At 47.2% G+C, this 13,289-nt stretch overlaps 1 protein-coding gene across 1 annotated transcript; it reads left to right on the top strand.

The window, feature by feature from the left end:
* Positions 1 to 36: 36 nt before the first annotated feature.
* LOC310634734 (uncharacterized protein) lies at positions 37 to 12,644 on the top strand (the record flags this gene model as incomplete). The annotated part of the gene is made up of 6 exons (XM_083353269.1): positions 37 to 198; positions 454 to 571; positions 676 to 758; positions 6,055 to 6,181; positions 6,964 to 7,629; positions 12,601 to 12,644. The coding sequence occupies 6 exons, from the start codon at positions 37 to 39 to the stop codon at positions 12,642 to 12,644; spliced, it is 1,200 nt and encodes a 399-aa protein (XP_083209395.1).
* Positions 12,645 to 13,289: the final 645 nt, after the last annotated feature.

The following is a 13,289-nucleotide window of genomic DNA, read 5'->3' on the forward strand; positions in this document are numbered from 1 at the left end:
CAGTGGCTGCAACCAGAAATACACACAAAGGCCCAGATGCTGGACCTGGTGCTCCTGGAGCAGTTCTTGGCTGTCCTTCCCTCAGAGATGGAGAAATGGGTGCGAGAGTGTGGAGTGGAAACCAGTTCCCAGGCAGTGGCCCTGGCCGAAGGCTTCTTGCTAAGCCAGGAATCTGAGAAGATGCAAGAAGAGTTGCAGGTGTGAGAATGTAATTATGTCAGTTCCAAGGAGAATCTCTGAATTTGTCAATGTGGTAGAATTTTCTGGGATTATGAACTCCTAAGACCCATTGTTCTATTCTTCTTCCAGAGGATGCATTTGGGGCAATTCTTGGATTCTCACTTTTCAACTTAATCGATGGACGTTGAGGTCTGCTAGGTTGTGTGTTCAGTCCTGATAATTCATTTCTGTCTCTGTACTCTTCCCTTCTTTCTCTTGTCACGTCTTGTCCAGAAATCCTTGCAAGCTATCACTGAGTATCCCCAGGGGTGGAAAGATTCATCCAAATCCTCCCAGGACCTGTTATTCAGGGAGAGCTTCCAGAAAGGTCAAAGTCAGGACACCACACTAGGTAACCGAAGTTCTTTTCATGTGATGTGAGATTTGGACATCCAGGTGATTGTTATGTTCATCTTGAGTGAAATCTCTCTGCTTCCACTGTTTTCTATCTCACAGATAATAGAAAGCTGTCCTTAGTGTTTTTAGAACCACCTTCTCTTTGTGGTGGAGCTGAAAGAGTGGCTGAACCTCTGCCTCAGGTAGGAGGAGAAATATCGGAAAAGTCCATAAACCTTGGATGGGTTTCATTTTATTCTGTATATATTTTTTTTTGCCTAAGATGGTGGCGGTCGGGAGCTAAGCTTACAAGCTCCGCAATGGGCTTTCTGTTTGAGCAGCCTAGGAAGCCTGGTATGGGGCTTGTGACGTCCTGGGTTGGAGTATAGCTACCGGGCATCGTTCTGCGGTGTGGAGGTGTTTTTTCATCTCCTCTGAGTGGTTGCAACATCGGAGGGAGCTTTGGGCGGGTGAGGGCTCACTTGTTGTTTTCGCTGACGCCGCCTTTCACAGCGAGGAGGCTTCTCCCTCCCTTTGGAGAGAGAAGGAGAGATGGAGGGGTTTTGAGGATGTTGGTGGCTGAATGTCAACTCGCCGCCTTGGAACATCTGGTGGGCGCCGTTTGTTCGGTGCGGAGACCTCCCCCCCCCTCTCTTGGAGCTGCAAAAACAGCGGGGGGATATGGCGGCTGGAAAACAATTCCGCCTCCTCGGAACAGCTGATTGGTGCCATTTTTACAGCGCGGTGCTTTCTCCCCCCTTTGGAGCGGTATTAGTGCTTGGGAGACCCCCTCCTCCCTTCCCATGGAGTGCCTGCTCCGACCTGGAGAACAGTGATGGTCGAGGATCAACTTGGCGCTTGGAATATCTAATGGACGTCGTTTTTGCCTTCCTTGTTCTTGGAATGCTGACTGTTGCTGGAAGAGTACGGTGGCTTGGAGATAGGCGTCCACAATTTTGCTCCTTAGAACTGTTGTGGATTCCGCGTTTGAGACCTGGTGGCTTTCCCTTCCCCGGACGTATGTCCTTGGAATATCTTGGACACAGTTTTTATGCTCCTGTTCCGGTGACTTTCTTTAATAGTGAAGAGTGGACCCGGGACTTGACTGCAGTGAGAGGGCAGTTGAACTGACCATCAATCCACCCCACTGATGTGAGAGATCAGTTGGGGTGGATTTATCCCGGCTGTTTGTGACCAGTTTAGCCCAGATTGGCTTTCGACTGTTGTGAGAGGACAGTTATGGTCCTTGTCTGTTGCCGGCTCGGGTGAGAGTAGAGCCGGCTCGGCTTAGCTTAATGGATTGAATCACTCTTTTGACTTAATAACACCAATGACATTATTTAATATCATTTCAATGCTTGACCATCTAGCTGCTTATAATAGCCCATGCGGACATTTTAGCATATGGTTCGTTTATATTACTCTAATGCGGACTTATATGTCCTCAGGAGGGTTCTTGCCTCCTGGATACGACCGTTCGCCCTTTGTTCTATCTCCCTCGAGGATGGGCCCAATTGTTGGGACCCTGAGAGATGGTTGGGGATAGATAGGGGCTGTTGGTTGAAACGGATTAAGAAGCCCCTAGTATGTTTTTAGCTGGTTGTTTTAGGGGGTTGGGGAGGGGGGGAATGGTAGGGTTGGGAGGGATAAGGGGATTTTATCAACCAGTGGTCAGTCCAGGCCGGAGATGGTTTCTGGCGAGACGGGGCTGGGGTTGGGGACTTCTGGTTCTCCCAGCAGTGGGGTGGGGTTTCAAATCCCCACGACGATTGGGAACGGCAGCGGGTGGTTACACGGAGGGCCATATCAACATCTGGGATCACGCCCCCGCTGTCTTCAAGCGGTGGCGTGCTCTGACCCTCTGGTTGATACCCGTTAATCCAGGGGTGAGGGAGATCAGGCCCCTGAGCTAAGGATGGTGTACTTTAATGCCAGATCCGTTGCGAATAAAGCTTCCCTCGTCCGAGATTTGATCGAGGAGGAACGCGCAGATCTGGCATGCATTACGGAAACCTGATGGGCTCAGAGGGAGGTGTTCCTCTGACTGAGCTCTGCCCCCCAGGCTTCTGTGTGCTGCATCGTCCATGGGCTCAGGGTAGAGGCGGGGGTGTGGCGGTGGTTATACGGGAGACCTTATGTCCGCGGGAGACCACTGTTGTACAGATTGGCGGGAGTGAGTCTCTCCTCCTGAGGTGTGGCCCTGGGGTTCAGTTGGGCTTGTTGCTGACATACCTGGCGCCCAGCTGTGTTGCAACGGCCCTGCCCGAGCTTCTTGACACCCTTTCAGGGTTGGTGGTTGAGTTTCCCAGACTTATTGTTCTGGGTGATTTCAACCTTCCTTCCCTGGGCGGGTCGTCAGAGTTAGCTCGGGAGTTCATGGCCTCCATGACAGCCATGGACCTGACCCAGATAATTCAGGGTCCAACTCATGGAGGGGGTCACATTCTTGACCTGGTTTTCCTATCTGGGCAGTGGTTTGATGATCTGGGAGGGGGTTTGCCAACTATTCTTCCCCTGTCATGGTCCGATCATTATCTCCTACGGCTTGTCTTCCAGTATGCTACCCCCCGCTGCTGGGCTGCGGAACCGACCAGGTGGTTTCGCCCCAGGCGCCTAATGGACCCGGAACGGTTCCAAACAGCCCCTGGGTCTATACCTATCTCCCTCACTCACAGCCCAGGCGACGCCTTGGTGGATGCCTGGGAAAGGGCTGCTACTGAGGCGCTCGACCGTGTTGTACCCTTGTGACCCCTGTCCTGGCGCAGATCCCGCTGGGCCCCATGGTTTTCTGTGGAGCTCCGGGAGATGAAGCGTCGGAGACGGGGTCTAGAAAGCTGTTGGAGATCCAGCCGGTCTGAATCTGACCGATTGCGACTAAGATCCTTTATAAGGTCTTATCTCGTGGCGATGCGGACAGCAAAGTCTAACTACTTCGCTGCCCTCATCGCGTCCGCAGATAATCACCCGGCTGCCCTGTTTAGGGTGACTCACTCCCTCCTTAATCAGGAGGCGAGGGAGGAGCCCTTACAGGGGCGGGCCGAGGAGTTTAGTCATCATCTGGCGGATAAAATCGCTCAGATTCGGGCTGGTTTGGACTCTGACTGGGCAGAGTCTGATGTGGAAGAAGCGAGCGGTCTTGAGAGTGTTTTCTGGACTGAGTTCAATCCTGTGACCCCCCGATGAGGTGGACAGGATTATGAGGAGGCTGAGCTCTACCACCTGTTTATTGGACCCATGCCCCTCCTGGCTGGTTTATTCAGCTCGGGAGGAGACAGGCTGGTTCCAGGCAGTAATAACTGCTTCTTTGAGGGAGGGTGTTTTCCCCGCCGCCTTGAAGGAGGCGGTGGTGAGACCCCTTCTCAAGAAGCCTGCCCTGGATCCAGCAATTTTGAACAACTATCGTCCGGTCTCCAACCTTCGCTTTTTGGCGAAGGTTGTTGAGAGTGTGGTAGCGCATCAGCTCCCTGGAGGAAACCGATTATCTTGACCCATACCAATCGGGCTTCAGGCCCGGGTACAGCACGGAGACGGCATTGGTTGCGCTGGTGAATGATCTCTGGCGGGCTCAGGACAGGGATTGTTCCTCTGACCTAGTCCTATTAGACCTCTCAGCGGATTTTGATACCATCGACCATGGTATCTTACTGCGACATCTCAGGGGACTGGGAGTGGGGGGCACTGTTCTACAGTGGTTCTCCTCCTACCTCCTGGGCCGCTCGCAGTCGGTGTTCACGGGAGGGCAGAGATCCGCCCCGAGGCCTCTCATTTGTGGAGTTCCTCAGGTCGGTCCTCTCTCCCCTCCTGTTCAACATCTATATGAAGCCGCTGGGTGAGATCATTCGTGGTTTCATGGTGGGGTATCATCAGTATGCTGATGATACCCAGCTTTTTCTTTCCACTCCGAACCAACCCAGTGATGCCCTCGTCGTGATGTCACGTTGCCTGGAGGCGATTCGGGTTTGGATGGGGAGAAACAGGCTTCAACTCAATCCTGCCAAGACTGAGTGGCTGTGCATACCGGCATCTCGGGTGAACCATTTTTGTCCATCGTTAACGATGGGGGGTGAGGTGTTACCCACCGCTGATAGGGCTCGTAACTTGGGCGTCCTCCTGGATTCACGGCTCAGTTTGGAAGATCACATAGGAGCCATGACCAGGGGGGCTTTTGCCCAGGTTCGCCTGGTGCGCCAGTTGCGACCCTATTTGGACCGAGATGCCCTACACACAGTCACTCATGCGCTCGTGACCTCCCAGTTAAACTACTGCAACACTCTCTACATGGGGCTGCCCTTGAGGACCACTCGGAGGCTTCAGCTGGTTCAGAATGCAGCCGCGCGAGTACTAATGGGAGTTTCCCGATACTCTCATGTAACACCTCTTCTCCGCAAGCTGCATTGGCTTCCAGTTCCCCTCCGGGTGAGATTCAAGGTGCTGGTGATGACCTATAAAGCCCTAAATGGCATGGGTCCGGATTATCTCAGGGAGCACCTGCTGCCAGCATCAGCCTCCCATCGTTCTGTGCGCTCGCACAGGGAGGGCCTCCTTAGGGTTCCGCCGGTTAGGGAATGCCGGCGGGTGATTCCAAGGGGGAGGACATTCTCTGTGGGGGCGCCTGCCCTATGGAATGAACTGCCGGTAGAACTTCGGACTGCCCCGGACCTTCGCTCATTTCGCCAGGACCTGAAAACTTGGTTATTTGATCTTTCTGGCCTGGACTGAGGGGGTTTTAATTTAATTTTAAATTTTAAATTTAATTTTAAATTTTAATTTGTTTTAATCGTGGGCTAGTCTTAATTTAATTCTATTTTAATTGTATTTATTTGTATTGTTTTAATTCGCCCTGTAAACCGCCCTGAGTCCTTCGGGAATAGGGCGGTATATAAAATCAATCAATCAATCAATCAATCAAATAAATAAATAAATATTCAATGTGTAATATTGCTGTCTCTAATGTATAATGTTGCTCTTTCCAAGCAAGACAAATTTTAGATCATGTCATTGAAAATTCACTCTTACCTATCCCTTCTGATAAATTTTCTTTGCCCTCCTGCTTCTTTTCTATCTCCCAGGGTCATTCTCACATACCATTACAAGCTCTCCCAACACTCCCATGAAGGTGTGGAGTGGGAGGGAAGAGTTTGTTCCCTCAGTTGATAAAGCAGTCCATAGGCAAAAGATCAGATGGATTTCCCCTGTATTTCCTTCTGCCCGCTCTAGGAAGAATTGGAGCCAGTGAGAAGTTGTGGGTTTAATACCCAACTACCAATTGAACAAAAAAACCTGTTTTTGTTGGCTACACTGAAAGGCATGCCAAATATTTCCAACTTGATCCAATGTGCTTCAGTTGTGCCATCAGCCAAAAGCTGTGAGATCTCATTGTGAATTCTGCAGAACGATGCCCACTGTGTTCATAGGATCTCTCTGCTTAATTTGTGAAAGAAAACTCTCAGATTATTCTTGGGATTATCTGTTAAGTGGGAAACTTGTTTCCCTGTCCAGGATGTTGTGTCTTTGGAGGAAGTGGCCGTGTATTTCTCCGAAGAGGAGTGGTCTCAGCTGGATCATGACCAGAAAGCACTCCATGAGGAAGTCATGCTGGAGAATTCCAGGAATCTGGCTTCTCTGGGTAAGAACCCCCACCTGTGCTCAGAAATGTAGAGAAGGAATGGGTGGGGGGCTTAGATGTTATTTTTGATAGGAAAATATCACTTTTTATTTATATCCCGCTTTGTTATTTTTTGCTCAGGGCGGTAGACGCACCCAGTACTACTCCTTCCTATTTTTCCCCAAACAACAATGCTGTGTCATGGGTTGAGCCAAGAGAGACTGTCCCAAAGTCATCCAGCCAGCATTCGCACTTAAGGCAGAACTAGAACTCCCAGTCACCCAGTTTCTAGTCTGGTGCCTTCACCATTGGACCAAACTGACTGAGATGTGCCCACTTGTGTTCTCAGTTTGGCATCATTCCAAGTTGAGGGTGGGGGAGCTTTTGCCATCCAGAAATTTTATTGACGTTCAAAGATTCTGTCTGACAGACAAGTGGAGATGAGGTTTTTCACTGAAGTTGGGTAGCTGGTGGGTATGTTGCTGTCCCAGCATTATAACAGTGTCCAATAGCACTTGGGGAGTTTGTGGCCCCTTGGAATTATCCCAGGTCATTGAACAGGCTGACACACACGGTTGGTCAAAGTTTAGGACAAGGTTTTGCTTACTTTCATTCGGAGGTCATCCAGTTTCGATATATGAGAATTGTGGGGATCCCACTTAGAAATACATCTTTGGTAACAGCATAATTTAGAATCTTCATGTCTGCCAGCAAAACCGCCTAAATATATTTTGCTAAATTTCAAAAGAAAAGATTTGGTCATTCCCCTAGTCTTGCTACAGTTTTCATTTTTCTTTTTCAAGGCTTTAATGGGCAAGAGAATAAGAATTGCAAGGAGGAATGCCAAGCGATCCATCTGAGAGAGAGGAAAGATAGCTTTACAGATCAAGTGCAACCAAAGAGTAATGAAACAAAGCCATCACAAATTAAATGCATGGAGTCTGGAAAGAGCTTTAATAAATCTGCTAATCTTATTTCCCATAAAAAGACACGTTCAAAAGAGAAACAATATGCCTGCAGGGAATGTGGAAAGACCTTCCGTGATAGTTACTGTCTTATAACTCATGAAAGGAATCACACAGGAGAACGGCCTTATAAATGCATGGAGTGTGGAAAGACCTTTAGTTATGGCAGTAATTTTACTTTCCACATGAGGCTCCACACAGGAGAGAAGCCATATCAGTGCATGGAGTGTGGAAAGACCTTTCATCGTAGCAGTAATCTTAATACCCACAACATGATTCACACAGGAGAGAAGCCATATCAATGTGTGGAATGTGGAAAGAGCTTTACTTGTAGCAGTACTCTTAATAACCACAAGAGAATCCACACAGGGGCGAAACCATATCAGTGCATGGAGTGTGGAAAGGGCTTTAGTCAGAACTGGGGTCTCATTTCTCATAAAAGGACCCATACAGGCGACAAGCCATATCAATGCATGGAGTGTGGAAAGGCCTTTACTTGTAGCAGTAATCTTAGTTCCCACAAGAGGATCCACACAGGAGAGAGGCCATATCAATGCATGGAGTGTGGAAAGACCTTTCATCGTAGCAGTAATCTTAGTTCCCACAAGAGGATCCACATAGGAGAGATGCCATATAAATGTGTGGAATGTGGAAAGGGCTTTAGGTGGAATTGTGATCTCACCTCTCATAAAAAGATCCACACACGTGAGAAGCCATATCAGTGCATGGAGTGTGGAAAGGCCTTTACTTGTAGCAGTCATCTTAATTCCCACAAGGGCATCCACACAGGAGAGAAGCTGTAGAGATGGAGGTCAAGGATATGAAACGACCATGCGCAGAAAATTGCCTGCCTCAGTATCTTGTTATCCACATGACTATGAGGTCATTCCAATTAGCCTTGCCAAGGACTGCAAAGAACCAGCTAGATAAAAGAGACTCTGCCCTGGCTTGGATGTTTCGGATGTTCTCTAAGATTGACTGGGGTGTACACCAATAAACAACGCTTTTGCTGTGCGTTATTTCCTGCTTGTTAAACTGTATGAATACAATAAACTCAGCGTAGGCAGACAGACATATTTGGGACACCCTGCGTTGACTGGTCTCTGAATCCCACATTTGGTGCCCTGAACAGGGACCATAAATCTTTTGTTGTTGTTAGTTGCGAAGTCGTGTCCAACCCATCGCGACCCTATGGACAATGTTCCTCCAGGCCTTCCTGTCCTCTACCATCTTCTGGAGTCCATCTAAGCTCACGCCTATTGCTTCAGTGACTCCATCCAGCCACCTCATTCTCTGTCGTCCCCTTCTTCTCTTGCCCTCAATCTTTCCCAGCATTAGGCTCTTCTCCAGTGAGTCTTTCCTTCTCATTAGGTGGCCAAAGTATTTGAGTTTTAGCTTCAGGATCTGGCCTTCTAAAGAGCAGTCAGGGTTGATCTCCTCTAGGACTGACCGGTTTGATCGCCTTGCAGTCCAAGGGACTCGCAGGAGTCTTCTCCAGCACCATAGTTCAAAGGCTTCAATTCTTTGGCGCTCAGCCTTTCTTATGGTCCAGCTTTCACTGCCATACATTGCAACTGGGAAGACCATAGCCTTGACTATACGCACTTTTGTTGACAGGGTGATGTCTCTGCTTTTTAGTGTGCTGTCTAGATTTGCCATGGCTATCCTCCCAAGGAGCAAGCGTCTTTTAATTTCTTGGCTACAGTCCCCATCTGCAGTGATCTTGGAGCCCAGGAAAATAAAATCTGTCACTACCTCCATTTCCTCCCCATCTATTTGCCAGGAATTGAGAGGGCCGGATGCCATGATCTTGGTTTTCTTAATGTTAAGTTTCAACCCAACTTTTGCACTCTCCTTCTTCACCCGCAACACGAGGCTCTTTAGTTCTTCTTCACTTTCTGCCATTAGAGTGGTATCATCTGCATATCTTAGGTTGTTGATGTTTCTTCCGGCAATCTTAATTCCAACTTTTGATTCATCTATCCCTGCATTTCTCATGATGTGCTCTGCATATAAGTTAAATAGGCAAGGCGACAGTATACAGCCTTGCCGGACTCCTTTCCCAATTTTGAACCAGTCAGTGGTTCCGTGTCCAGTTCTCACTGTTGCTTCTTGGCCCGCATATAGGTTTCTCAAGAGACAAATAAGATGGTCTGGTATGCCCATCTCTTTAAGGACTTGCCAGAGTTTGTTATGATCCACACAATCAAAGGCTTTAGCATAGTCAATGAAGCAGAAGTAGATGTTTTTCTGGAACTCTCTAGCTTTCTCCATGATCCAGCGTATGTTAGCAATTTGATCTCTAGTTCCTCTGCCTCTTCGAAATCCTGCCTGTACTTCTGGTAGTTCTCGATCCACATACTGCTGGAGTCTAGCTTGTAGAATTTTAAGCATAACTTTACTAGCATGAGAAATGAGTGCAATGGTGCGATAGTTTGAACATTCTTTGGCACTGCCTTTCTTTGGAATTGGAATGTAAACTGATCTTTTCCAATCCTGTGGCCACTGTTGAGTTTTCCAAATTTGCTGGCAAATTGAGTGTAGCACTTTTACTGCATCATCTTTTAAGATTTTGAATAGCTCAGCTGGAATACTGTCACCTCCACTAGCTTTGTTGTTGCTCAGCTTTTCTAAGGCCCACTTCACTTCACATTCTAGGATGTCTGGCTCGAGGTCAGTGACCACCTCATTATGATTATCAGGGACGTTAAGCTCATTCTTGTATAGTTCTTCTGTGTAATTTTGCCACCTCTTCTTAATCTCTTCTGCCTCTGTTAGGTCCCTGCCATTTTGGTCCTTTATCATGCCCATTTTTGCATGAAACGTTCCTTTCATCTCTCCAATTTTCTTGAAAAGATCTCTGGTCCTCCCTATTCTATTGTTTTCTTCTATTTCTTTGCATTGTTCATTTAAGAAGGCATTCTTATCTCTTCTAGCTATTCTTTGGAATTCTGCATTTAATTGGGCGTATCTTTCTTTTTCTCCCTTGCCTTTCGCTTCCCTCCTTTCCTCAGCTATTTGCAAAGCTTTCTCAGACAGCCATTTTGCTTTCTTGCATTTCTTTTTCTTTGGGATGGTTTTGGTTGCTACCTGTTGTACAATGTTGCGAACCTCTGTCCTTAGTTCTTCAGGCACTCTGTCTATCAGATCTAATTCCTTAAATCTATTTGTCACCTCTACTGTATATTCAACAGGGATATGATTTAATTCATACCTGACTGGCCTAGCGCTTTTCCCTACTTTCTTTAATTTAAGCCTAAACTTTGCAACAAGAAGCTCATGGTCTGATCCACAGTCAGCTCCTGGTCTTGTTTTTACTGACTGTATAGAGCTTCTCCATCTTTGGCTGCAGAGCATATAGTCAATCTGATTTCTGTGTTGACCGTCTGGTGATGTCCATGTGTAGAGCCGTCTCTTGGGTTGTTGGAAAAGAGTGTTTGCTATCACCATAGTATTCTCTTGACAAAATTCTATCAGCCTGTGCCCTGCTTCATTTTGTACTCCAAGGCCAAACTTGCCTGTTATTCCCGTTATCTTTTGGCTTCCTACTTTAGCATTCCAATCCCCCATGATGATAAGGACATCATTTTTGGGTGTTAGTTCTATAAGGTGCTGTAGGGCTTCATAGAACCGGTCAATTTCATCCTCTTCAGCACCGGTGGTTGGGGCATAGACTTGGACTACTGTGATATTGAATGGTTTGCCTTGGATTCGAACTGAGATCATTCTGTCATTTTGAGGATTGTATCCCAGTATTGCTTTTCCTACTTTTTTATTGACTATGAAGGCTACTCCATTTCTTCTGAGGGATTCTTGCCCGCAGTAGTATACCTGATGGTCATCTGAATTAAATTCACCCATTCCTGTCCATTTTAGTTCGCTGATACCTAAGATGTCGATGTTTAGTCTTGTCATCTCTTGTTTGACCACGTCCAGCTTTCCTTGATTCATGGATCTTACATTCCAGGTTCCTATGGAGAAAAAATCTTTACAGCATCGGACTTTCCTTTCACCACCAGACATATCCACAGCTGAGCGTCCTTTCGGCTTTGGCCCAGTCACTTCATTCTTTCTGGCGCTACTAGTACTAGCCCTCTGCTCTTCCCCAGTAGCATATTGGACGCCTTCCGACCTGAGGGGCTCATCTTCCAGCGTCATATCGTTTTGCCTTTTGGTACTGTCCATAGGGTTTTCATGGCAAAGATACTGGAGTGGTTTGCCATTTCCTTCTCCAGTGGATCACGTTTTGTCAGAACTCTCTGCTATGACCTTTCCGTCTTGGGTGGCCCTGCACGGCATAGCTCATAGCTTCATTGAATTACGCAAGCCCCTTCGCCACGACAAGGCAGTAATCCATGAAGGGGGCAGTAATCCATGAAGGGGTATAAATCTTTAAAAACAAACAAAAAGAGATTTGGAATAGGACCTCCCTCCAGGGGAGCAACTTTCAACATATTTACCTTCGTCTGGAATAGACCCCAAAGGTACCTTCCTCCTACGGGACCCCTCAGAGGTAAGTATGGGTTGCAATCTATCTCAGCAGCAACAGCATGTAGAGGAACTAACTTTCCTGCTACAAAAGTCAGGGCTTAAAGCACCTGTGGCAGAGATAAAGAAGCTCGTAGGAGAGATAGGGAAACATTGTCCTTGGTATCCGGAGCACGGGACACTCCGTTTACAGGACTGGGTAAAGATAGGGCATACTTTACATCTTGAACCCCGGGCTCCAGATATTACATCTATGGTTTCAATGCCGTCAAGCAGTGGAAAAATTTGGCTCTGATGCTTTGGCAGGACAACAATTGACCACAAAACCTCCACCTAATTATAATCAAATATTTTTTTTTCCTCCGAAGTTACCTTTAATTGAACCTTCAGCTCCTCATGTAGAGGTTAATTCTTCTGCTTCTTCACAGCCATTGTATACCCCTATAAGGCAAATTTTAGAGGAACAATTAGCAAAAGTGGGGGGGGGAATGTAGAAGAAATTGCTGACGGGCCTGGTCCCTTTGTTCCAGTTGATGTTCAGATGGGGGTTTTTTTATAATATTTTATTAGTTTTCCAATATTTACAATAATATCTTTAAGAAGCAGCGTGGTATCCGAGTTACAATATTTCCATTTCAAAGAAATACATATTATTACAGATCTCCACATTATTATAATGTGGCTCCAGGCAGTTGTCAATGCTTCTTTGATGGAGGGTGTCTTCCCCTCTGCCTTAAAAGAGGCGGTGGTGAGGCCCCTCCTCAAGACGCCTGCTCTGGACCCGGCCTTGTTGAATAACTACTGTCCTGTCTCCAACCTTTGCTTTGTAGCGAAGGTTGTCGAGAGTGTTGTGGTGTATCAACTCCCTCAATTCCTGGATGAAGCGGACTATCTGGACCTGTACCAGTCCGGTTTATATATCCTAGCAGAGTTTCATCTTATTGGGTTATACACGTTATATTTTGCCCCTCCCCCCACATGTTGCAGTGGCGATATTTGGTCAAAAAACCCCTCTCAACAGCCAGGACTGAACCAACAGTCTGAGAGTGTTTGAAATTGTGCTTCCCCCATCCTTCACTCTACCAGCTGAGCTCTGGAAGGGCACCAAGAATAAGGAACAACATCTCATTAACACAATGCTGTAATCACCAGACTAAGGTGGGCAGCAAGCGATAAGGCCATGCTGATTTATAGTTGCCCATGCCCAGGGGTGGGCAACCTTGGCTCTTTTATGACTTGTGGGCTTCAACTCCCAGAATTCCTGAGCCAGCCATGCTGAGGGGAAAGGCAGTCCACAAGTCATAAAAGAGCCAAGGTTGTTTACCCTTAAAATGCCTATCGTTTTTTGTGGTCTAGTGATTTTCACATTTGCCTCAAAGGCAAAAGGCTCAAAACCAGGCAGAAACGCATCTTTTTCTCAGCATCAGAGCCACTTCTCGCTCAGAGAAAGGGCAGGAAAAGGCTTCATCCCTAAGACAAGCAAGAAACCCATTCCAATTTCTCTTTTATTGGGGAGGGAATGAATGAGGAGAGGCTGATTTCAAGCCACGGATCAAAGAATGCTGGTCATCCCAAGCGAGTGGAGAATAAAGCCTGACTCGAGTTTCAGCTCCCAGAATTCTGAACATGAGGGAAAAGGGAGGGTTTCCCATTCATGGCCTGCCTGAATCCTCTTA

This window comes from Vipera ursinii, assembly GCF_947247035.1.
Source record: "Vipera ursinii genome assembly, chromosome: 2".
Taxonomy (NCBI): domain Eukaryota; kingdom Metazoa; phylum Chordata; class Lepidosauria; order Squamata; family Viperidae; genus Vipera; species Vipera ursinii.